The sequence below is a fragment of the Hemicordylus capensis genome, chromosome 3 (genome assembly GCF_027244095.1).
Source record: "Hemicordylus capensis ecotype Gifberg chromosome 3, rHemCap1.1.pri, whole genome shotgun sequence".
In the NCBI taxonomy this organism is placed as follows: Eukaryota; Metazoa; Chordata; class Lepidosauria; order Squamata; family Cordylidae; genus Hemicordylus; species Hemicordylus capensis.
In genome coordinates this window covers 13,370,302-13,396,342 of record NC_069659.1, presented here as the reverse complement: position 1 = coordinate 13,396,342, position 26,041 = coordinate 13,370,302, and the positions used below count along the sequence as shown (strand labels likewise).

General features: G+C 44.4%; 2 protein-coding genes across 14 annotated transcripts in view; one reads left to right on the top strand and one right to left on the bottom strand.

The window, feature by feature from the left end:
• DDIAS (DNA damage induced apoptosis suppressor) overlaps window positions 1-11,412 on the bottom strand; it is a 71,443-nt gene extending 60,031 nt beyond the window's left edge. For 6 of the 12 annotated variants that reach the window (XM_053305860.1, XM_053305861.1, XM_053305863.1 and 3 more), the window contains exons 1-2: window positions 10,810-11,369; window positions 337-531 (exon numbers count right to left, since the gene is read on the bottom strand). In XM_053305860.1, the coding sequence (XP_053161835.1) occupies window positions 337-449 (113 nt within the window). In that variant the 5' untranslated portion in view covers window positions 450-531; window positions 10,810-11,369. The other 6 variants (XM_053305851.1, XM_053305854.1, XM_053305852.1 and 3 more) reach the window with 6 other exon arrangements.
• A 145-nt stretch (window positions 11,413-11,557) lies between these two features.
• Window positions 11,558-26,041, top strand: part of PRCP (prolylcarboxypeptidase) — a 52,415-nt gene continuing 37,931 nt past the window's right edge. Inside the window, exon 1 of one of the 2 annotated variants that reach the window (XM_053305864.1) lies at window positions 11,558-11,897. In XM_053305864.1, the coding sequence (XP_053161839.1) occupies window positions 11,709-11,897 (189 nt within the window). In that variant the 5' untranslated portion in view covers window positions 11,558-11,708. Of the gene's footprint in view, window positions 11,898-13,688; window positions 13,756-26,041 lie in introns of those variants that run through there. The other variant, XM_053305865.1, reaches the window with a different exon arrangement.

Below are 26,041 nucleotides of genomic sequence, written 5' to 3'. Positions count from 1 at the left end.
GGCAGCCTGAATCAATTCGGTGCCTTTGTAATGAGGTGTCAAAATGATTCGTGCACATCCCTGAAAGAATGCTCTGCTATGGACCAGGGCTGCACAAACTTCAGCACTCCAGCTGTTGTTGGACTACAGCTCTCATCATGCTCAGCCACCATGGCTAACTATCAGGAATGATGGGCATTGCAGTTCATCAACAGATGGAGAGCAAAATGGTGCAACCCTGCTGTAGACCAATTCTTAGGGCAATACTCAATGCACTATTGGATAATAGCCACTCACAGCTGGCCAAAACTGCTGAGAACCTTTGGAGTCGATTGCAGAGCTCTGGGTTGACTTTACCTCTCTGAATCCAGGAATAGCCTGGAAAAGCAGTTTTGGCACGAAGGATACACAAAGTTGAAGTTCTGGATGGAAATTACAGAGGCAGCAAGGAGCCTTCTCCTGCCATTCATGTGCTCCCAGAATTTGCTGCCAACAGTTCTCTCCTAGACACACCAGACTGTTCCCAGTTCTGCACAGGAGAGGATTGTTAATCTGGAAATAAGAAGATAGATTTTCAAGGCCACTTTATGCAATATGGAAAAATGGTGTTTTGGAGGGTGCTCACTGTGTACATTTCGCAGCGAATACAGTCAAGTAGGAAGAGAGACAAGTCTTTACGAACATGCTGTTTAATATCTATATCTATATCTATACACACTCTCTCTCTCTCTCTCTCTCTCCCTCTCTCTCTCCCTCCCTCCCCCTGGCCAATTGCACATGTTAGTATGTAGGGATGTGCGAACTGATTCGGGTCCAAATCGATTTGTACCCAAATCTAGCTAATTCTGGCAATTTGGAGAAAGAACAAATCGCCCCTGTGGTCCATTGGCTAGATTCAGTTCCAAATCGAATTGTGTCAGATTCGATCCAAATAGATTCGAGATTTGGATTCCTCCTATGAATTTCTTGTAGAAGTGGAGTTATGGAGCAAAATTTGTGGTCACTATTTTTCAAATATTTGTATTATTTGGTGTATAATAACTTTTCCTAATAAATCCCTATGAGGATTCATTACACACTTTCATTACTTCTATTCATTTTTACAGTCTTTGGACAGTGCCAAATGCCATGTGCCAACTACACCCCCCCTACCACCCACAAGGCAGTGGGGTACTACTCAGTTTTATGTTCTAGGAATTTTTTCAAGTGTTTAGACTCTTTGGTGTCTAATAACCTCTCTTCATAATGAATCCCTATGAGAGTTCATTACATACCAAAGAGTCTAAACACCTCAAAAATTCAAAAAATATAAAATGAGTTCCCAGTGGCTTGTAGGGAAGTTAGCACATGGGATGCTACTATTTCCCCACCTCCACCTGCACAACAGTAGGGTCAAAATGAACAGAAGAAATGAAGGTGTGTAATGAAGACACCAAAAAAGTTAAACACTTCAAAAATCCCTTAAAAATAAACTGAGTACCCCAGAGTGTGTATGTGGGGGGATGGGGGTGTAGTTGACACATGGCAGTTGACAGTTGGCACTGTCCAATGACAGTCAAAATGAACAAAAGAAATGAAGGTGTGCAATGAATCTTCATAGGGATTCATTGTGAGAAAAGATTATTATACACCAAAGAATCCAAACACTTGAAAAATAGTGACCGCATTAACTTTTTTTTTTTTTTAAATGAAAGCTGGGGTTTTTTTTAATGTTAGGGTTAGGATGGGGCAACTTTGAATTCTCTTTCTTTCTTATGGTGGAAATATACAAAATCAGTAAAACCCTTTTTAAAAATCATGAAAAATCAACCAAGTGCCCCACTGCCTTGAAATTTGGGTGGTAGGTGGCACCCATGGGGAGCTACCTACCACCCAAATTTGATGTCCTCGGGACCTTTATAAGTGGGCTGAATTAATCCAAATCATATTGAATCAAATCTAAATCGAATATGGGGTGATTTGGGGGGACAGATTTGGACACAAAACAAATCAGGGGTGATTCAATTCAGACACAAATCAAATAGGAAAAAAATCAATTTATGCACTTCCCTATTAACAGTGTGAATCTGCAGACCTATGTTCTTCATTCATGTTATGGTCTCCTTCACTGAGGGGAGATGCAACACACACTCTGCAAATACCTCTCTTCTGAATGTGTGAAGGGCATCCCAGATGAACGAGAAGGAAACACCAGCACACATTTTGGAATGTTGACATGCTTTAAACTGGTCATTCCCAAACTGTGAGCTCTGGACAGATGGTGTCAATGGCTCCCAGCTCTCAAGGCAGTGGCGTATAAAGTTGTGGGGCACAAGCTTGATATGCAGAGCAGTCCCATATTTAACCCCTGGTACCTTCAGATAGGGCTGGGAAAGATCCCTGACTGAAACCTCAGGAGCTGCTGCCCAGTCAGCAGCACAACAATCCTGCCCTATATGGTCCATCTTTCTATCTAGGCAGCTCCAGATCTTTCTGCATCTCTGCAGGATTCACTGCAGTGCTTTAGCTTTGCTTCCTTCTAGGCAGCCTCTAGTGGGTGTTAGGTAATCTGCCACATCTCCGCACAGCGTGGACTGAGTCATCCCATCATGAATATTGAAATAAAATCACCCCTTCTCTCCTTATTTCATTTGGTTCAGCTAGACCTAGAAACAATGACCTACCTGTGACCTTTTTGCCTAAAACCTTTGCTCCTGCAACTCACTCAGCTATGCTTCAGGATGTCTGCAGTTGCCTAACAGGCAACTAGTAATCATGCTGACATCTTCCATTGTTCTATTGCTACTTTAACTCAGATATATAATTAACTTCCACTCAAGTACCATGGCAGTGGCTGGCATTTTCAGTCCTGCTGAAGGCAAAGGGAGCATCCTCCAAGATTAAGTGGTTTGAGAGTTTTCAGGCTTAATAAAATTCTGAAGAAGCACATTCATCCATTTTGCTTCCCCAAGGAACAGTTAGCTGTCACAATTTGAGCTCCTGGGTGGAGCATATGGCCTCTGCTCTTCAAATCCAGTGTTTAGTGCCCTCTAGTGGACTAGCTACTTAAAGTCTTTCCCATCATTTAAAACGGCCTTGTAAACAAGGACGGCTGCAGCCCAGCCACTCCAGCTGTGGACTGCCTAATGAGCAGAAGCGACCGCGGGACCAGACCAACTCTTGGAATAGCAACACCCATTATGAAACTACTGGGACAGTCAGCCTAATTTGCCTCCTGTTGCAACGGAATTTGAATGCATGCTAGTACTTGTGCTGTCATTTTGGAGTAATTAATACAGATACAAGAGAGTGAGCTGTTGGAGAAACTGATCAATTAAAATCTGTAGAATTTGTGAGATTGATCCTTTTTTAAAAAAAATCAGGCATCATTGTGGCTGGTTAATTCTTGGCAGTGTCTGTACGCTTCCCACTCGCCTGGTTTTCAAGCATGCATGGGTCCTGTGTCCTGGGCCTAGAACATAGATGCCATCAATAAGAAAGGGGAGTACGTTCTTAGAAAATCTAAGTAAGAGTGCCATTGTATCTATTCATGGCCCAGATAAGGTAAGCCATGACATGTCATTAAGTCTGGCATCAGCAGAAAACCAAATATGCTTAACTGGCAGCTTGAAATTAAGAGATGGGCTTGACTGACAGTTGGAGGAATCTTCTGTAATACCGAAAATATTGTGGGTGATATGAAAGGAAGACTAGAAGTGTGAGCACTGTAAGATATTCCCCTTAGGGGATCAAGATGCTCTGGGAAGAGCATCTAGGTTCCAAGTTCCTTCCCTGGCATCCCCAAGGTAGGGCTGAGAGAGATTCCTGCCCACAACCTTGGAGAAGCCGCTGCCAGTCTGTCCAGACAATACGGAGCGAGAGGGACCTATGGTCTGGCTCAGTATATGGCATTTTCCGATGTTCCTATCTCCTGTTCCGTGGTCAACCATCTAGGAAGGGATCCATCCCAACAGCCAAGCCCTGGCCAGATGAGGTTGAGAGGGAAAACCAATGTTATTAAATATGAGAATTAATGCAACATTACCACTGAATGACTTGTCAAGTCAGATAGGCTGGAAAGCATTAAGAAGCAAGAGCAGATGCGAAAGACAAGAAGATTAAATTAAGGATGACCCATTTTTCCTGGTGGAGCTCCTCTGCCTTTTTAAGCTGCCTTGGTGCGATGGCTGGGGGTTATTTTGTATTGTGCAAGAGAAACAATGATTTAGAATACTGAACTTTTATCAGGGAGCCCTGGGTTCAAATCCCCACTCAATCACACTGTCTCTCAGTCCAACCTCCTCACTGGGTTTTTGTGAGAATTAAAAGTGGGGCAGGTGGGAGAATTCCAAGCATCTTGAGATGGCAAATGGTAAACAAAATTATTATGTATAATAAAATGGGCCCTGCCTAACCCTTCTGGTACCAGTCTGGTAAAGGTAAAGTACCTACTGTGTGGGAGGAGGCAATGGTAAACCCCTTCTGTATTCTGCCAAAGAAAACCACAGGGCTTTGTGAGCACCAGGAGTCGAAATCGACTTGATGGAACACTTTACCTTTTAAGTACCTCTGGTAAACAAACAAACAAATGCTCCTTCTGCTTTCAGTAATAAACACAGCAGGGCTGGCCCAGGCACTCTAGGTGAAGTATGACTTTTATCCCACTACCCATATTCAGTATTTTTTTTAAAAAAACCCAGAAGTCTAGAATGATATTTTTATGGATTTTTATTTTTTCCTCTCATTAATTTTAATACAATTATACTGTATAGAGTAAACCACCCTATAGTTAACACTTTAAGAAATGCTCTGCTAAAATTCATGTATAAATCAACATACATTAAAGATCCTGGTACACTGAAATAGCCTATTAGCCCATTGTGGTCCACTTCATCCAATGCTGCATTATCTGTCTAGGACTAATTGTATTTTGAAAGTATTTTTTTTTAAAAAATTCTTTTTCACACCCAAAGCTGATATAGGCTGCTGTCATCTTTGGTACCTAATTTTGGTAATTTAGAAGGTGGAAACATTATTTTATTTATTTTTACATTTATATTCCACTCTTTCTCCAAACAGCCCAAATGTACAGAAAAGGTAAAGTGTGCCATTGAGTCGGTGTCAACTCCTGGCGACCACCACAGGGCCCTGTGGTTGTCTTAGGTAGAATACAGGAGGGGTTTACCATTGCCTCCTCCCGAGCACTGTGAGATGATGCCTTTCAGCATCTTCCTATATCGCTGCTGCTTGATATAGTAGCAGCGGGGATTCGAACCGGCAACCTTCTGCTTGTTAGTCAAGCATTTCCTTGCTGCGCCACTTAAGGTGGCCATACAGAAAAGACAGAAGTAATAATAAGGTAATTAAAGAAAGAGGATTCTAGAATCAATATTATTGTTCATTTTGCAACAACAGAGACATGTATTTTGCAACAAAACATACATTGCTAGACAATGTATCTTATAAACAAAGTAACCAGTTGGGCTGGGTAGAGATTTACAAACCATTGTCAGCAATGTACTACTTATTCCAAAACAGGTATTTTGCAAAACATGTGCTTTTGAAATTCAGGACATCAGGAGGAACATATAACTGCTTAGAAATATGTAATAATTGTAGCAGTTGTGTAATTAAATGCACTTTAAGTTTTCTACAGATAGTGTATTAAATTCTAAGTTTTAACCATTTTGAGTTCTACGTAGTGTTTAAGGTCAGCACTATAGAAGAGTTGCATTTCAAGCTGCAACTGTCTTCCTTCCAAAAGAACAGTTTTTGAGAAGCTATGAATATCTTTATTCTTTGATAGGGAAATAAATCAGTTTTTGAATTGTAACCCTTTTGCACTGGGACATCCATTTGAATGACCATTTAGAACATTGCTTTTCATGCTTTTGGTTTCACAAGTTGGGCAATATTGCTTGAGACAAAGTTTTGAAGCTATTTCATGTTCTATGGAGATGGTGGACATATGGACATATACACTGATGGAGTCTGAGCTGTCAGTGACTGACCAGGAGAGAGATCTTGGGGTCATGGTGAAAGCTCATTGAAAGTTTTGACTCTGTGCATGGCAGCTGTGGGAAAAAGCAAATTCTATGCTAAGAATCATTAGTAAGAGGACTGAAATTTTTTTAAAAACCTGCTATTATTATAATGCCCTTATACATTATACTATGGTGCAGCCACATCTGGAATACTGCGTAAAATGCTGGTCACCGTATCTTAAGAAGGACACTAGAACTGGAAAAGGTGCAGAAGAGGGCAACCAAGATGATCAGGGGTCTGGAGCACCTTTCTTTTGAGGCAAGGCTATAGCATCTGGGGCTTTTTAGTTTGGAAGAGAGGCAACTATGGGGAGACATGATAGAGGTTATCAAATTCAGTATGGAGTAGAGAGAGTGGACAGAGAATTTTTTCTTTCTCTCCTACAACACTAGAATCAGGAGTCATCCCATGAAACTGAAGCATAAAATTAATCTATGGAATTCTCTGCCACGGAATGTGGTGATGGCCACTAGCTTGGATGGCTTTAAAAAGGACTTAGACAAATTCATGAAGGACAAGTCTCAATGGCTACTAGTCTGGTGGCTATAGACCACCTCCAGCCTCAGAGGAAAGAAGCATCTAAATACCCATTGCAGCAAACAATACTCACCAGCAAGAGAGGGGACATGCCCTCACCTCTTGCCTGTGGGCTTTTGGGGGGCATCTGGTGGGCCACTGTGTGGAACAGGATGCTGGACTAGATGGGCCTTTGGGGCTGGGGACCATCCAGTAAGGCTGTTCTTATATGGCCAGTCCAGCAAATATCTCTTGCAGCATGGAAGAATGAAGGCATGCCTTTATCAATATTTTCTTTGAAAAACTATGCTTCTTACTAGCAACAGAAACTGGAAGCATCAAAAGAATCTGAAGAGAAACGAAGACATTGGGAAAGCCATCTGTGAGTGTGCGTTCAGACATAAACTTCAGTACATCTTGAGATGTAAGACATCTTCAAAGTCTTCATGAAATAGCCTTCAGTTCACTGCACAAATCTATTCCAATATATTTTGAAAGTTCATGCTGTAATGCAGACTCTAGCTTCAAGCAATGTTCTAATACCCATTTTGAAGTCTTGTTTTTCAAACTTTGCACATCTCTGAGAAAACCAAATATTGGATCAAGCTGCTGGATCTGCTCAAACTGTTCTGTAACTGACTGGATTACAATATCTAGGACTGAAAGGTAGAAATTTACTTTGAATTTTTGTTTGGGATCCTGAGCCGATTTATCTTTTGTCTCACATGTAAGCTGTTTCTTATATCTCTGAATTCTGGTTTAATTCTGGTTTAAAATCTTTTGGTAGTTCAAGTTCTTCAGCAAGCTCATGAGCATCTGCTAGTGTCTTTTCAAACTCATTTCTATGATTCTCTTTTGTACACCATCCTCTTTACCCTTCCTATTGCTTCAACTGGTATAGCCTTTGCCACATGAGTTCTCAACAGATGACATTCCTTCATGCTCTTGTAGAAGACATTCAGTCATAAAAGCACCAGTCATCTCCTTCAATGATACAAATCCCCCAAAAATGTTCCTTTTCAATCACTTCAGCATTATCTTCTTTAGCAGATTTTAACACATCGACAAAGTGAATGATCATAGTCATCTGCTTGATGTGACTTGCATCTGGTGTAAAGTCCAGAATTATCAAAAAGTATTTTGCAGAATAAGCAGCTTCTAAGATTTTCTCTTTAATGACGTTTGCTAGGAGTTCATTCAATCAGTTCATCCTGCAGTTTTTCCAAGATAACAGGCATATGTTTAATAGTCACTTATTTTATTCAGTGCACCTTCATGACTGGATCAAACAAAGCTAGATATTCAATAAATTTTAAGAAGTTTCCATTACCAGGACTATATAAATTTTTCATTTGTCCTGTAGAATGCCAGGTTTTGCCTGCCGAGAACTCTCACTAAAGCAACTAGACACTCAAATATTGGATTCCAGTATTCGTTTTCTTGCTCAATTATATGTACATTTTCTTCATCAATAGTTGTTTTTTTCAATTGTACTTCAAATTTTCCAATTTTGTGAATTTTCCAGATGTTCAGGACTTTTTTCATAAGACAGAATTGAAGACATGCTTTGCTAATCCTTTGAGCCGTTTTCAGTAAGTGAGGTACCAACTGCATGACTGCTAAACAGCTTGCAGCAGAAGCAAAACACCGAGTCCTTTGACACTGAATATTGTCACCACTGTTGATGCACTTCCTCCCCTTTGGTGCGTTTCCTCTTGTAGTGGTTTGCAGAGAATTTTCTTTTATTTCCATCTTCTGGGAAATTAAATTCTTGAACTTGTTCAAGTGCATGTTCCACTAGAATTTGTCGTACACGATCATCACACCTCAGTCATGTAGCAGGGTCTCTGTACCACTGTTCCGTCTAAGGCGTGTGCACGTACACAAGTTTTTGGATGTCCGCTCAGTTCATTTTAGATCCTGCTCATATTGAATCAGGAAGGCCCCATTCTGAATGCATATGCGCACACACTGCTTTGAGACAGCCGTCCAGAACAAAACTCATTCCGTACAGAGATGAAAAAAATTAGAGGGACCACTGCTCTGTAGTGTAACTTGTTTGCAAATTCATCTTCTGCATATCTACCTTCTATTCCATTGTTATCTTTTTTTTAACCTCAGCATTGGCACATTTTATTTTATTTATTCTTACATTTATATCCTGCTCTTCCTCCAAGGAACTCAGAGTGGTGTTTTTATCTTAACAACCCTGTGAGGTAAGTTAGGCTGAGATAAATGACTGGCCTAGTCACCAAGTGAGTGTCATGGTTAAATGGGGATCCAAATCCGGGTCCTCCTGGTCCTAGCCCAACACTCTAACCACTACACTATGCTGGCTTTGTGTCTATACTGACATGTGTCTTTCGATGAATACATTCATTCCAATAATAGTTCAATGCTGTGACCTGCCTTCATCTTGATGTTATGAGCTGCTTCCACCTTGCTGTTTGTCAGATCTATTATTTCAAGAAGGAATCTTATTGTTTTGCTTGTTCTTCCATCTGCTCAGCTTTACACTTAGGATACTAAGCTCCAGACAGTTTATCTGCCATGGTGCTAATTTTCTAAAAAGAAATTAAACAACTCTTTCAACAAAATTATCAAAGTAGAGAACAATGATAGTAAAGCAGAATACTATTTAGGTTAAAAAATGATGAGCAGTAAGAATGAATAACTGGAGTAAATAATGCATAGAGAGGTAACAGTTATAAATCTGCAATGCCACGGACTGCGGCATCACAAATACCTTTGCCAAGCTTTGTTGCTTGGATTGATGTGAGCTCTCGGCTGCTTCTGCTGAGAAGTGAGAGGTGACACCGCATTGGTTAGCATGGAAACTCTCCTGGAAATGACTCATTCTCCTGGGGCACCATGGCTGCTTACCTCACAGCAGCCTCACTTGCTCACGCCACAAACTTGCCAGGTATGTTCGGCACATCATACTTCAGCTAACTATACAGAGAGGATGATGTCATTGCATGCACAGTAACTCACCAGGAGGCTTTACAGACATGGCTTTTATTTCGAATCCACACAGATTGGAGTGTGCCAGTCCACATATTAGCTGGATTTACCCCGAAGTCCCTGAGGGCTATCAAGGACCAGTACAGACATTGTTTCCCCCCAGATCTGTTTCCCCCCAGATCAAGGCTGCACATTCTGGCTTTAGCCCGAAGTATGTCTGGCTTTAAACAATCCTCTATTTCCAGTGGCTTTGGGGGGGGGGAAACCCTGATGTTTTTCTTTGATGTGCGGAGGGGCCATTGCCGATAATTCGGTTTACTCGCACTTTCATGTTTGTTTGTTTTTAAATTTCTGCTGGGTGGACTTCCGTAACACCAAGTGTCAACAAAGGAGAGTTTGACAGCTGTGTCTGGTGTGTTCTTTGAGTGAGCTGCAATTGCAAGCGCTAGGGGGTGGGAAGGGGTTGTGGCAGATTGATACAATTCTGTGAAGGGAGACTGGAAGGGGATGGAGAAATTACTGAGTTAAATCCAAGCACAAGCAAAATGTGTGTCTTCCTATGCTTTCAAGTTCGGTCATCAGAGGAACACAGCTTACATATGCACATTTGGCTATTTAGACGTTTGGAAGCTTAACAATGGAGACTGCAGGTTGGGATTAAGCGTTCTGTTGTTTTGACTTGTCACTTCTGCGGAAATCTGACTGGCTGTCAAAGTAAAAAAAACCCACAAAAAAGTAATACTGAATGGAGGTGTCTCATGCCTCCTCCTGGGATGTGATTGGTTGGAGGAAAAAACTGGAGCAAGCAGTGGGAATGCACGTAGGAGAAAGATTGCAGGGAGAAGCCCACAGGTATGTGGACCGTCCATCTAATCCCCCGAATTAAACTGCCTTGAATCCACTGTGAAGTAGATTTGCTCCTTGGATACCTCGTGATATGAAGTCATGTGTGAATAACTCCCAGGAAAGGTTGAGATAGCTTTTGCTCTTGTGCTCTGTAAATCTTTTTTTTTTTTAAGGAATTAAAGTGTCCCCAGAAAGAAAGAAAAAACTGATTTATTTATTTGTTTACAGAAACAACTGAGGGCGGTGGGGGGCAGTTATTATCATGTACCTGAGCTCCTTGAAATAAGGAAAGAACTATAACAAATCAGTAAGCCTACCTGTTGGATTTCTGCCTGCCCTACAGTTCTTAAAGGCACCAGCAATGTAAATAGCAACTCCACAAGGAGACGTTGGGGCCTGGCCATACAGGCAGGGAATGGAGTGGGGGAGCGTTGAAGCGAGCAGGGGGATTAATAACTCGAAGGGGCGAAGGAAACTTACCGACTCTCAGCTTCCCTCAAAACTGCTCAAGGCAGGAATCGAACCGTCGCGCTGAAGAACCAGCCCACATCCACCTTCCCCATAAGGAAGTGACAACACCAGCTTCGCTCTCGCGGACCAATCAGCGCGCGTCATCCCTAGTCCTGAGGGGCCTTTGAAAAGAAACCCAACTCCAAGAAGTCACTAACCATAGACTTAGAAATCAGAGACTCGCTTTTCATTCTCCATTCTGGCTTCCTTTGTAGCCATCTCTCTTTCCCCTAGGGCTACAGGAATCCCTGTATGGCAATCCAGGATTCCAGTCCTGATTGGGCATCTGCGTGGTTTTTACGGATTCAAAGGCTGCAAGCGCCTCCAAAATGGCAGCCACTGTGATTCTAGGCTTTTTCTTTCCTCTATGGGAGAAAGCCTTCAAAGACACCCCAACGAAAAGACACTGACCGAGCCATCTTTCCCGCCTCAAACGAGGCAACCAATCGCGAGCTGAGCCCCTCCCACCGCCATCACTAGCCAATCGGAGCACTCTTTCATTTGTAATGGCCAGACGGCCAAGGTCCAGTCCACATACCACCTTAGTTTACCGTCCCCACCAGCCGGGGCCGGGGCTTTGCCTGCCAGCTAGCCAATCACCGGAAGCCCGGAGGGAAAAGCCGCCTCGGCCATCAATTCCTCGGTTGTCAATCACACGCGCCCTCCAGCCAATCGCTTGGGAGGTGAGCGCTAGCCCCGCCCTCTGGGCAGCTTGACAAAGAGCAGCTTTACCGTATAGATACAACCTTGGCCGGCGATGGGCGGAGTCAGGTGGGGTGGGGGGGTTCCTCGTGCCTGCTCTCCCCCGCCCTCCCGAATCTCGGTTATAAAAGGGGAGAGGCGCAGCCCAGGTAAAGGCTGTTGAGCTGATGGCTTCTCTAAAAATGGATGGCGGGCGGTGGGGCTGCCGCCGGCTGCTTCTCTTCTTCAGTCTTGCCGGTGCTGTCGGCTGCGTCCCGGGGTTCTGGGATCGCCCGCGCCTCCGCTCGGCGTCCCGCACGGATCCTGGCCCCATCCTTGATCCCCGCCCTTACTGCACCTGCTACTTCCCCCAGAAGGTAAGAGAGCGCCGAGGATCCGTCTGCAGCCCCACAGCTGCTCCTAATTCTGCTGTCTTTCTTGAACAATCCTGTTCTTCCCGCCCTCGCCTCGCTGGGCTGCTTGGTTCTGAGAGGTTGCAGGTGCGTGCAGTGGCAGTGAGTTCCGCAGGATCTCTCTGTCTGCTCTTTTCGGAGGTAGTGCTAGCTCTTCTATCTAAAGTGGCCTAAAATATTTTTATTTTTTTTTAAAAAGGGCTAGAAAAAACGTATGGCTGCTTCTGTTTCCAGCTGTAGGTGGCACAAGGGGTCATGATCACAATTTTGTAGAAATCCTGTCCAACTCTCTCAAGTTGTAGAGTTCATGGCTCAGAGGAGAGTATTTGGACCCTAAGGAAAGCACTTTCTTCACCCTAGAAACATCAAAGCTGTTCCACTAGGAGCTCCCCACCCTTTCTTCTGAAAAGCTAGTTCCTCTTTCTGTGACTAGGCAAGGTCTTGTGATAGTGGGCATGAATTTTCCCATTGGCTAAGCTGGGTCCACCCTGGTTTGCATTTGCTTGTGAGACTGCGTGTGTGAGCACTGTTATTCCCCCTAGGGGATGGGACTGCTCTGGGAAGAGCATCTGCCTGCTTACATGCAGAAGGTTCCATTTCCCTCCCTGGCAGCATCTCCAGATAGGGCTGAGAGAGACTCCTGCCTGCGACCTTGGAGAAACTGGTGCCAGTCTGTGTAGAAAAACTGAGCTAGATGGACCAATGGTCTGACTCTGTAAAAGGCAGCACCCCATGTTCCTAAGGACACACAGATCACAGTGAGCGAAATGATGTGGTTAAATAAACAATATGGTTTCTGGGGTGGGTGCAAAGCAAATAATGCTTGGGAGAAGGAGCAGAAGTGAAACTGAGCAGCCTTGCTTGGGAAAAGCAAGCTAAACCAATGCTTAATACATAGCAGAAACTGCCTTAGAATGAAAGGAAGAAATATGCCTTAGTTCATAGTTCATAACTGCATTCATAATGTATACCTTACTTAGTTGTAAATTAAGCACTTAATATGCTTCCTCATTTAGAAAATGTACCAATCTATCCAACTTTATGTCACCAAGCAGGAGGAGGGATGCTCAGTTTAATTAATCCCTACATGTAAAATTTATCTAAAAATTGCCTTGATCCATCCTTCCTGCCACCAGGAGGCGCAGTGTTTGCCTCTTTGGGGAAGTATTTTGGAAAACTTTTAAATATTTTGGGCTGCTGTATCCATTGTAGTTTGTTCTTTCCTTTATTACATCCCAAGACCAGATGTTGGTGCTTTGCCTCCTTAATTAGCTCCCCCTGGTTTGAAGTCCTGCTGTTTCTTTCCCCTAATCTAACACTTCAAGACTTATTTTTTAAAAATGATGTACATATTTTAAATTATATACAGTATAATTTAACCCCTGCTAACTAAGCAAAGAGACACTTTTGAAAGTGGTGATTCTCTTATATTTAGCAGGGGGAGAGTAACTCTGACAACATCTCATGGCCTTGGCTCTGCTGTCTACAAGTCATTTTTCTTTGCTAATGCTGTGTGTAGAGAAACGTGTCTCCTGTCAACAGGTAGTCCCTACATTATGTCACTATGTAAGCCTTTGAAGATTCTATGGTTCGCTTTGTTAGTGTCTTCTTAAATACTTTGTCTCAGTAACTTTCCTTCCTGTGATCTGTGTATCCTGCAGGAAGGCACAGTACTTTGCATCTTGTTGCTAAATTCAAGCCTTTTCCACAGCAGGGTGAGAAAGAGAGCAAATGAGATCTACAGAGAACTAACAGCACACGCCAAATGGAGTAGTCTTTGGCTCAGTTCATTCAAAATGGCGCTGCTATGGCTAATTCACAGGTAACACGTCCAGCATCCCCAGCCAAAGGCCATTGCCGCGGGGGATGGAGTCCTAGTCAAAAACATCTGGAATTACAGGGAACACTGTTTGGGATTATGACTACAAATATTTTGACCCACAAGTGGGTTGCACCAGTAATACAACTGTTGTGCAAATAAGGGCATATCAGCAAATGCAGCTCTTATGCATCTGAAAAACAATGCTCAACTCAGATGTCCTCTCCTGTGCAACTACTTCGAAGTCCCAGAAGCCTGCTGTGCTTGACATCTAGTCACCCAGCAGACTAGATGGCAAAATATAAAAGCAAGTGCCATTGGTTGGCTTAGGGTTCAAGGGGAGTCCCAGGCCTGGAAGTTGAACATGATTGAATTGGAAGGAAGTAGCTGTTGAAGTTGTGATGTCAACAACAGTATGCCTAGGGAAGGGGTAAAAGCTTCCAGCATAAGCCTAGACTCTTTCCTGCCCAGCCTTGGGTGGTTCAGTGTAAATAACTCCAGGGTGGGAAGTAAGCGGTTGCAAACTGGATCTCTTGCTGGCTGATAGATGCCACCTACCTGTAAAAGGGTGGGTAACACCCACAGTATTGCTTTCACTCAGCTTGTTTTGAAAGCTTCATAATTAGTGCCTTCCTGGCTTCATATGCAAAAATAATTATGTGGCAATACAAAAGCCATCTTCCATGCTCCTAGGTGGGAGAAGGTTCAGTACAGAGAAGCTTAACTGGAATATTCTCCACAGTTCAGTGCAGTGGCTTCCACACTACTTTGCTGGAAAATAAGATGATCCTTGGAATTTCATTCATGGCTCCTCAACTGAAGATCAGTAATGGCAGACATGGTTTCCTGAAAAAGGCATTGCTAACTTTCCCTCCAGCTTGTTGCTCAGTTCTAGGGTACTTTGTGTATTATACAGGCAAATGGTTAGGCCCAACAGTTGCAACTGGTGGCCATTGTGAACTGAGCAGACTCTCAAATGCTCCATAGAATGTGTTCAAAATATGTAGATCCTGCTTCTGTAATACATAGGAAGCTGCCATATACTGAGTCAGACCATTGGTCTATCTAGCTCTGTATTGTCTTCACAGACTGGCAGCGTCTTCTCCAAGGTTGCAGGCAGGAGTCTCTCTCAGCCCTATCTTGGAGAAGCTAGGGAGGGAACATGAAACTTTCTGCTCTTCCCAGAGCGGCTTGCTCCCCTGAGGGGAATACCTTGCAGTGCTCACATTTCTAGTTTCCCTTTCACATGAAACCAGGGTGGACCTGCTTAGCTAAGGGGACAAGTCATGCTTGCTACCACAAGACCAGCTCTCCTCTATTTTGACATGGATAAGTCACCATAGGTAGCACAGTGAGGAAATGCTTGACTAGCAAGCCAGAGGTTGCTGGTTTGAATCCCTGCCAGTATGTTTGCTAGACTGTGGGAAATACCTATATCAGGCAGCAACAATATAGGAAGATGCTGAAAGGCATCATCTCATACTGCATGGGAGAAGGCGGTGGTAAACCCCTCCTGTATTCTACCAAATTAAAAAAAACCCACAGGACTCTGTGGGCACCAGGAGTCAAAATCGACTTGATTGCACACTTTACCTTTACTTTATAACATAACTAAAAGACCATACAAAAATAGTACTAGAGGCCACAATAAAAATGAGAGCAGCAGAACATACAACCAAAACGTAAGATAGCTATAGTCCATGCTTAGTAAAATTGCACTTCAAGTGCTATCAGTAGTATTGAACTGGTGCCTATAGGTCTTCCAGATGTGGGCTGGGCATGTAAGACATGGGCATGCTGTGATCCAGGTGATGCAGCCAAGAAAACCTTGTTTGTTGCCATCCACACAGCCTCCAGAGGTGGAAGCAATCCTTTTTAGGGCCTCAGAATATCTCAGTAGAGCTGGTTTATATGGGATCAGTTGGCCTCTAATGTACCCTGCATCCACCCTGTTTGGGGCTTTATAGGTAGAAATTGACACTTTTGACTTGTGCACAGAAACAAAGTGGAAGCCATTGGTGAACGTGCAGGATAACCCTAAACCGAATCAGCAGCCTTGTTTCTGTGTGTTGAAGTTGCCAGGGGCAGTTCAATGTAAGTGTGCTGCTGCTGCTGCTGGGATCTGATCTGTATGTTATCTGAGTGTGGATTCTCTGCAGTGTGTAAGGGGCATGCATGCTGATGCATAAAGGCTTCCTTGAAGCTTGAAAACCATGAGTTGGGTGCATACCACCAGGACACACATTTTGCAGAAGAACTGGCATATCGGAAAGGTTGAGGACTGCAATGCATGTTCTACGGCTCTGCATCCTGCTTGGGCACTGCAGTCTGGACTCGCAAGTGTTTTGCTGCCTACAAGTTGCAATACAATCTCCTTGATCTTCCTCCCCTGCTATTGTCCAACTTGAAGTCTAGACTGGGAGCTTTACAAGGAAGTTCTGGATTAAGTTGATCTAGGCTGTCGCAAGTTCCCGTCTAGAACCTTTCTGTTGAGAGTTCATCTGGGACATTGCTGCTCCCCATACCCCGTGCCTCTTTTGCCACCACTGCAGAACTGAACTATCTTGGCCCCCACCCTCTGAGATACAGATATCTACAGCTGCTCAGTTTGTGCTTTACAGCAGATTTCTGGGAAGGGTGGTATTTCCCCTGTGTCTGTTGCAGGCCTTGCAGAGTAACTGCGACCATGGTGGCTGGAACACCAGAAAGACCAAGATGACTATCAGGTACACCATTATCCCCAATGCCTCCCTTCTGTTGCATAGAAGGAAGAGAGGAAAGGGGATGGTCCTGATGAGAGAAGCCTTTGCAGCAAAAACAAGAGGATCTTATCTCAGTTCTTCTTCCTTGTGGATTGGCTTGTTGTATTTAACTTAATTCCTGCCGTTAGGTACCATCCCTTGGGTTGTGTGATGGATTTTAATTGTGGTATTCTACTTTGGGAGCCATTCTTGGCTGAAAAGCAAGGTATAAATAAAATAGGCAATACAGCAAGGAAATGCTTTTGGGATCCATTTTCCAGGCTGCTTCTCCTGGGCAGTTCAGTGAGTAAATTGGATACCTTGGGCATCCCGGTGTTACACATGAGTAAAGAACCAAGGGGGTCCATGGCAATCTACTACTTGAATCTTCACATAGACTCTAGAGGAATGAAACTCTTCCTTTGCTGTCACTCATTGTCCCCACTGGAGGTGTGTGGGATTTATCTCTGATGATAAGAGCCAGTGTGGTATAGTGGTTAGTGTTGGACTAGGACTGGGGAGACCCAGTTTCGAATCCTTGTTAAGCCACAATTCACTGGGTGATTCTGGACACTTCTCTTGGCCTAACTTACCTCACAGGGTTGTTGTAAGGATAAACATAACTGCATGAGAGCCAGCATAGCATAGTGGTTAGTGTTGGACTAGCACCTGGAAGACCAGAGTTCAAATCCCCATTCAACCATGAAACTCACTGGGTGACTCTGGGCCAGTCATGTATCTCTCAGCCTAACCTACCCTCACAGGGTGGCTGTGAGGATAAAAAAAATAATAACCACGTACACTGCTCTGAGCTCCTTGGAGGAAGAGTGGGATAGAAATGTAATAAATAAATAAATATACCACTCTGGGCTCCTTGGAGAAAGAGCCAGATGATAATGCAAAAGAAATAATGTATAAAAGTGGCGTCTTGACTTGCATTACACAGTGGAGTCCTATTTGGCAGACATTTCCGTAGCGTCCCAGTCAAAGGGAGGATGCAGACAGTGGCAAGAAGCTGGAAGTGAAAACAATAGCTCTTGAGAAGTTAGGGAAGTGTGCGAGGGCTTGCTCTCAGCTTTCCTCAGTGAAATCTTTTTAATGCACTTGACAGGTCATGGTACAGACTCTGCTCCTCTTGAGGTAAGGAAATGAAGAGCTTCCTGCTTAATTTGCAGCTTTTCTTCCCTCAGGGCAGCACTTAATATCATGACAAAAGGTTCTGACAAGCACAGTCTCATCCCCTCATGAACCTTGCTTCCCCCACAGTAGGAACTCCGTTCTGTTTTTTTTATTGAGGCTTTACTAGATATGCAAGCTTTTCCTAGCAGTAGCTGTCAGCTGATGGTTCACATCCATCTCTTCTGTCTCCTCCAAGAAACTCAGGGTGGTGCAGATGAGGCAGTTTTAGTCTTATTCTGGTAACAACTGAGTAGCTTGTCAGAGGCTCCTGGCAGACTGGGGGTTTGAACCCAGATCAAATAAAGGATTCTGTTTATTAAAAAAGCTTTCCAAATAACTTTAAAAGGCGGTGAACACTACCAGTAAAACATGGGGAAACAATTGGCTTGTATGGAGATGGCCTTCTGAACTCTCCTCTCCATTAGATTGTGAGCCTTTTGCAGACAAACTATTTTCTTGATGCATTTTTCTATGTAAACTGCTCTAGAAACTTTATTGAAAAGCGTTATACAAGTAATAGTAGATGATGGCCAGGCTCCACTTGGAATACAAGCCCAATTTGGGGCCTCACATAAAGAGGATGCTGATGAAGTGGGATGAGTTTAGCAGAGGGCAACCAAGATAGGGAGAAGTCTGGAAACCAAATTGTGTGAAGAACCATTGAGGGAACTGAGTATGCTTAGCCTGAGGAAGTGAAAACTAAGGGGAGAGATGACCGCCATTTTGAAATGTTTGGAGGGCTTTCACACAGAAGAAGGCTTGGGCATGTTCTCCATTTCTCCCCGAGGTCAGGAGTACACCTAACGAAATTAAAAGGAAATGGATTCCGGTTAGGTCAGGGCTGCACAATTCTGGTGGTCCTGCAGATATTGGACTAGAACTTCATCATCCCTGACCATTGGCTACTGTGGTTGGGGATGAGGGGAGTTGGGTTGTGCAGCCCTAGGCTGGATATTAGGAATAATGTCCTAATGGTAAGAACTATTTGCAAGTGGAAGAGGCTGCCCCATGCAGTGGTGGGTGCTACTTCACCAGAGGTCTTCAAACAGCGACTGGGTGGCCACCAGTCAGGGATTCTGTAGCAGTTCCTGCACAGAGCAAGGGGCTGGACCAAGAGATCTTGAGTTCCCCTCCAACTAACGTTCTATGATCTCTGGAGCCTCCCTCCCTGCCGGAGGAAATTCCAGGCCATACAGATGGCAAAGGAACTGTAAAAATCAATGGGGTGGGTAAGCTTTCTCTCCCACACCTTGTTAAGCAGACACGTTCTCCATTCTGGGAAACAAAGCACAGCTACTGCGGAGGCACATGGTGGCCTGAAGCAGTGAACCTGGCAGGTGCCAAGGTCACGGAAAAGTTTCAGGAGGACCTAGATGCCTCGAGGCAGGTATTAATAGAGCCCAGAACCTCACATCGGGAGTGGGAAATATGCCCTAGGATGAATGGAATGGAACAGCAAGTGTCTGAGACAGAGGACTGAAGTCAAGGAACAGTTGTTTGCCCCCAGCAGCTCCCTCCCCTCTGGGGGTGGGAGAAGATAGACCGCCTGCCCCAGATGCCCTGCTTGGCTGGCTGGCTTCTGCTCCCAGTTACATCCTGGTTGAGGCAGGCGATGTGTGGATGCAGTCAGGACGAAAAGCCTTCCAGCAAGGCAAGGGTGAGCTTCTCCCTCTTCCTCCTAGTTATGTCTGCCTGGCTTAGGAAGCTGATGGACCAATGTGACCATGAAGAGGAGGGAGCAACCCACCCTGGTTTTGTCTGCTCACTCCCCCTCCTGGTCCTGTCTGTCCATCGGATGGCTCAGGTGCCACTCTTAAATTTTCAGGCAGCATAGAAAGCTGGTGCCTAGGAATTTTCAGGCCCTGCCCTAAAGCAAAAGTGGACCACTGAAGAAAGGTTCAATAGGCAAAATCAGTTGCCTAGATTTGACTTGCCCGAGGTAGCAGAAGTTACTGTTGAAAAGAGAAGGAATATGTAGCTATTCCCCAAGATAGGGAATCATCCATTCAAACTCTGTAGCCCAGGAGACCTCTCAAATCATGGCGGAATCTGTGCAAGCATCTTCTTGACGACCTGGGCTCACAATGTCCCCCGCCTAATGAGAGGTGGCTTCAGGAGGTGCTGCTGTGAGTTGTTTTCATGTTGGAGTGTCTAGGGCACCTGTGTTTCGACATCAAAGGCTAATTGCTAAAAGAGTAACTTCTCTGCTCAGCCTAGAGGCCAAGTCCTGAACAACGCTTTATGTAATTTATCAATTGTTATAAGCTGCCCTGTGCAGCAGTAAAATAAGCACCTAAAGCCTGGCCTGGCCTTTCAGGGGTTTTAATTGTTTTAATGCTAACCTGGTTTTCAGGGTTTTAATTGTTCTGATAGTTTAATTGTTTTTAAGATGTTTTTTAAGTTGGTGTTCATATTTATATTTCTGTTTTAATTGTTATTGGTTTTAATGATTTCTTTTTTTAATTGTAAACCGCCCTGAGCCATTTTGGAAGGGCGGTATAAAAATCGAATAAACATGCTGTGGAACAGAGGGCAGGCAGAACTAAAAAGATCTGCTGCTAAATTTGTTCCTGTCTTTGATTCCAGTGGTGTGGGTTTTCTGGCAAATTTAGATTGGGGAAAAATCCCGTACATTTTCCTCATCTGCATAAAATTTCCCCCCTCAGTTCTACTATGCACATTTCACCAACTCCCTTTCAACTGTGATCTGATTTTACACATTTGTTGTGATGCAGAATGGGAAAATTTTCACCTTGTGTTGCCAGAGTTGTTGGGTGGAAAACTCTTCCATATTTTTCAGTGGAGAATTCTCCATTTCTAAAACTGCTGCTTGGTTATTTGAAAAAAACCTTTGAGGTAAAGGAAGGGGAAACTAATGTGGTGGTGGTGGTTTTTTACTTATAGACAAATAGATCACATTTATGGCATCGATAAAATCTGTAGTAATTTTTGAGGGGGAAAAGGCTGGGGTGGGGTCGGGTTGCATGGGAAATTTTCCAGCTCAAAATTTTCCAGGAAAACTCACATCTGTGTCATTACTACATCCACAGCTGGAGTATTCTCTCTACAGGGACCGCAGAATCATATATCTGTTAGCCATAGGAAGGAGAAGCTAGAGTTCAGACTCTGAGGAGAACATGTCCCTAAATTAACCCACATAATGTATCATTGTCTCCAAACATGCACACCCCAGCCATGGAGGGACTGAATACCACCAGTTCATTTGAATAACTTATTTTCCAAAAGGTGAACACTAGCCTTTCATTGAAGCTTAAGTTCCACATTAGGGGCAAGAAGGTGGGGCAAGAAATGCAATTGATATTTTTTCTAGGCTCCTTGATGGGACTGGGAGGTGGTCTGTAGGAAGAACCTTGGCCCCCTTGTTATGACTAAAACTTGGAATCAGCGCCTGGTTTTAGGTCGGCAGTGGGGACAGCTATGAAGAGGACAGGAGAAAAGCTATGTGGCTGGTGTGGGGGAAAGCTGAAGTGGAGAAAATATATTTTTTAAAAAACCAGTCATTGGTTTCCATTAAAGTGTAAATTTAAAAAACCAAAATGTAGTTATTTAAACTTGGGAGCAAAAGCAGCTGAAAAATTGCTTCATTAGCCAGTGGAACACAATGCTATTTAATAGTGTTTCCTCTAACAGGGATTCCCAGATGTTCTTGACTACAACTCCCAAGAATCCCCAAGCAAAAGCCATTGCAGCTGGCGATTCTGGGAGTTGTCGTCAACAACATCTGGGAATCCCTGTTAGAGGGAACACTGCTATTAAAGTAGTGGTCACCTGGACCTCCTGGTGCAAAGAGTTCGTGATAATTGGGTACTGCAACAGAGCAAGTCCTGGCTCTGTACCCATTAATGATTAACTGATGGATATATTGGTGGTGGGACAGGGAGGTGTTTCCCCTCCCCATGAAGAACTGAGTGGACAAAATTGGAGATCATGCCACGTGTTAAATTTTGGAGTGTACATCTAATGTCTGAAGACACAAATTTCCTACAAGTGCAGTGGGGAAGTAACTTCCCTAGGGAGCAAGAGGTTGCTGGTTTGAATCCCCGCTGGTGTGTTTGCCAGAATATGGGAAACTCCTATATCGGGCACCAGTGATAGAGGAAGATGCTGAAAGGCATCATCTCATACTGTGTGGGAGATGGCAGTGGCAAACCCCTCCTGTATTCTACCAAGAAAACCACAAGGCTCTGTGGGCACCAGGAGTCAACACTGACTCAACGGCACAACTTTATCTTACCTTCACACTTGGCCAAGAACCAGGATCGATTGGCAACAGTTCAAGTATAAACTTGGAGGCTAGCCCAACTCGGTTGCTTTCTGACACATGCATGTATCAACATATCCCATAATAGGGGCAGGTTGACCAGATTTTCCTCTTTTTTTAAATATATTTAAAGGTGAAACATCTCTTTAAAGTTCTGATTTCTTCTCTCAGAAGTCATAATTTTAAAAGCTTTTCCAATAAGGTAAGGAGAGCTGGTCTTGTAGTAGCAAGCATGAATGGTCCCCTTAGCTAAGCAGGGTCTGCCCTGATTGCATATGAAAGGGAGACTAGCAGTGTGAGCACTGCAAGATATTCCCCTTAGGGGATGGAGCCACTCTGGGAAGAGCAGAAGGTTTCAAGTTCCCTCCCTGACAGCATCTCCAAGACAGGGCTGAGAGAGATCCCTGCCTGCAACCTTGGAGAAGCCGCTGCCAGTCTGTGAAGACAATACTGTCCGGAGGCTGCTGTTATATTGCAACTCCCATCACCCCCTGCTGCATTACATTGCTGCTGGGAGTGATGGGAGTTGTAGTCTAACAGCTGGAGAGCCTCAGAGTGGCCACCCCTGCTCTATTCAGCCATTCCCGAATACACTCATTGATATCTTTCCATCTATCTTTTGGCTGTCCCAGTTAAATTATTGTAAAATAATAGTCTGCTGAAAAGCACCTTCAGAGTGTCCCAACACAAATCATTGTGATGAGTGATAATTTGCCACTTCCATTCTTATTACTTTCCTCTCAAAAAAATCTGTATATGAAAGCAATTCCTTTACGTATGGAATTGCATATGGCGCTGCTCTGAACTAGCAAGAATCTGATGGAGTTTCGTTAAAACTTGTGTGATTTAGCTGGGCTTAAAAACATATGACGAAAACTGCCTCCTAGGGACCAAATGAAATGTGATGTTAAATGCTTCATTGTTGAGTCTGGGGTAAAGAACATAAGCCCTGCTGGGTCAGGCTGAGGCGCATCCAGTCCAGCATCTTGCCTCCTATAGCAGCTAGCCGGGTGCATCTGGGAAGCCCCTAAGCGGGGAAAATGGAGCAACCACCCCGGCTTCAAAGCTAAAACAAGTGCATGCAGGCCTGAGAGCAATCACAGCAGGCATGCTGAGGAGGTTTAACCTTTTACTTCTCTTCCTGGAGAAAATCCTCGGTCCCAAGCTTCCATTGCAGCAGCCGCAGTTTCCTTCAGTGGCCCATATAGCAGCGTTGGGAAGGCAGAGCTTTCAGCAGGAAAATGGCATAGAAGTAAAAGATTAAACATGCCCTAACTTTTTGCTCTGATTCTGATCATGCCCCCACGTGGCAGCTTTATTTTGCTGTGATGCATCAAAATCTTGATAAACGGTTTAAAAGACCCCAAATCCGCTGATGTGTTTAATCTATCCTGAAGGGTTTGAAGCACTGCTCCTTAGTAAGTAGGCCAACCGCTTTAACAACACCTCAGTAGTAAGTGGACGTGTCTGCATACTGAACAATGTGGCGATTATTCCTGTCTAGCATAAGATAATATGGGTTTGGGGTTCTGACCTGAGAGCAGGCATGGTCTGTCTTCTCCTAATCCCTGGTGTTCCCAAAGCAGATTGTGTTGCCGCACTGAGTGATACTCCATTGTTGACATGCTTTCCTGGTTACGTAACTGCTGTGGTTCTCCAACCCTGTCATTAGAATGGAAAGGTGTGGCTGTAGTGATGTAGCCTTGTGTGTGTTACCTGGGCTCACCACCACCACACCCAGCTGTAGAGCTCTGGGGACACTATGTATGCCTTGGCTGAAACTCCTCATGAAATTGGCTGTAGGTGGCACCTGTCAAACTCTTTCTAAAACTGGAGCTTTCTAGACTGTTCCTCCACCTTCTTGAAAGTTCCCTCGAGTTGCAGAAGAAAATGGTACGATGAAGGTATCGGCAGCCTTTCTGAGGGACATACTCCAGTCTACCAGGGCCTGCTCACTCCCATATGCATTAATTGGTGGCTTAAAAGAAGAAACATTTGCCTTGGGTTTGAAAAGTTTCCTTGCCTGTGCACCTGGAGGCAGTTGTTGCTTGGCTCAGGTGAGTGGCTGTTTCACAAGCCTGACCTGTGCCCAGCAAATCCCTGCTGTGCATTGTGGATCTGCTCTGTGCTCCAGACTCATGTGGCTTGATCACCTCAAGTGCATTCGGCAGGAAGAAGATGGAGGAATCGAGCAATAAAAGCAGACAAAACAGGTTCCCAACCCTGAGCTCCCAGATGTTGTTGGATGACATCATTGTGGCTGGGGCTGAAGTGAGTTGTGAAGCCAAGGTCGGGAAGCCCTGAGATAAGAGGTGAAGCAGGCAGGAAGTATCTGCCCTACGGCCTTGTAGAGGGTTTATGTTGTTCCCAGGCAACCCCACAGAGGGTGGCTTCACACTGACCCTGAGGTCTGGTAGAATAGCTGTAGCATGAGGAATGCACGTCTGCCCTACTTATGGTCTTGGGAAAGATATTCCAAGACTGGGCATGTCGTACGAACCAACCAATCCCAGCATATTCTACCCTACTTGTGGTAAATGTGAAGTGTACCGTCGAGTCAGTGTCGACTCCTGGAGACCACAGAGCCCTGTAGTTGTCTTTGGTAGAATACAGGAGGGGTTTACAATTGCCTCCTCCCCCACAGTATGAGAGGATGCCTTTCAGCATCTTCCTATATCTCTGCTGCCCGATATAGGTGTTTCCCATAGTCTGGGAAACATACTGGCAGGGATTCAAACCAACAACCTCTGGCTTGCTAGTCAAGTCATTTCCCTGCTGTGTCATTAGGTGGCTCTACTTGTGGTACAGGACACAATATCTGTCCCTCACTTCAATCCTTACAGATATTGGGTTCCACCAGTAGGGTAGACTGTGTCAAGACTGGGCATGTCATCTGAAATGAACCCACCAATGTTGGTATATGCTTCCCTAGAGCAGACGTAGGGCCTGCATGTGTTGCCCCAAGCAGGGCTGATGTAAACATACTGCAACTGCAGGGGGCCACCCCATGGTGGGGGTGCCCTCAGGCTGGGGTCTACATAGAAGAACAACAACAGGAAGAGGGGAGAGGGAGAACATGAGAACACGTTCTCAGAGATGGGATTTCAGACAGGCTGGCCCTCTGCCATTATTTTATTTTATTTATTTATTTATTTCATTTATAGTCAGCTCTTCCTCCACGGAGCCGAGTACATGGTTATGTTTGTCCTCACAACAACCTTGTGAGCTAGGTTAGGCTGAGAGAGATGTGACTGGCCCCAAGTCACCCAGTGAGTGTCATGGCTGATTGGGGAGTTGAACTCAGGTGTTCCCGGTCATAGTCCAACACTCTAACCACTGCACCACACTGGCTCTACTGAGAGAGGAGGAGAGGGACGAGCCATGGGGCAGCCGAGGATGACGCCAGCTGTGGAGAGAAGGAGGACCTGGTGCTTTCTGTGTGCTAAGCAGGAGTCTCTTCCATAAGTTTTCCCTGGTCATAGGAAGCTGCCTTGCACTGAGTCAGGACTTTGGTCCACCTAGCTGTGTATTGTGCATCCTGATGGGCAGGAGCTCTCGAAGCTCCTCCCCAGCTCTGTTACTTGGGAACCTTGCAGCTAGAAATTGAACCTTGGACCTTTCTCAGTGCAAAGTGTATGTTCTGCACATAGAATTCCTTAGATTAATGATATACAATGTGAAGAAGTCCTTTTTTTCCATCCTAAATCTCCTGCCAATCAGCTTCATGGGATGGCCAGGCAAAGGGAATGAGGCAAATACAAATGAGGGGAAGGGGAAGTTGCTTGGAGGCTGTTTGCTTTCATTTGTTCTAATCTAGACTGTTGCCAGTTTAGCTGAGACAGAGGAACAGCTGAGGGATCAAGGTGCTGACAGCCTCCCCACTCTTTAGCCCAAAGGAAATTAGCTTTACATAGGGACATCCCAACCTAATTTTGCACTAGGCCCCGACATTTTCAGAACCTCAGGTTTGGACGTGTGAATTTGCCCAAGTGTATTTGAGGAGGAGATGGGCAGGTGCGCTCATGCCAAATTCTTGACAACTTAATCAAACTACAATTCTCAGGATGCTTTGGGAGTGTGGAAGACA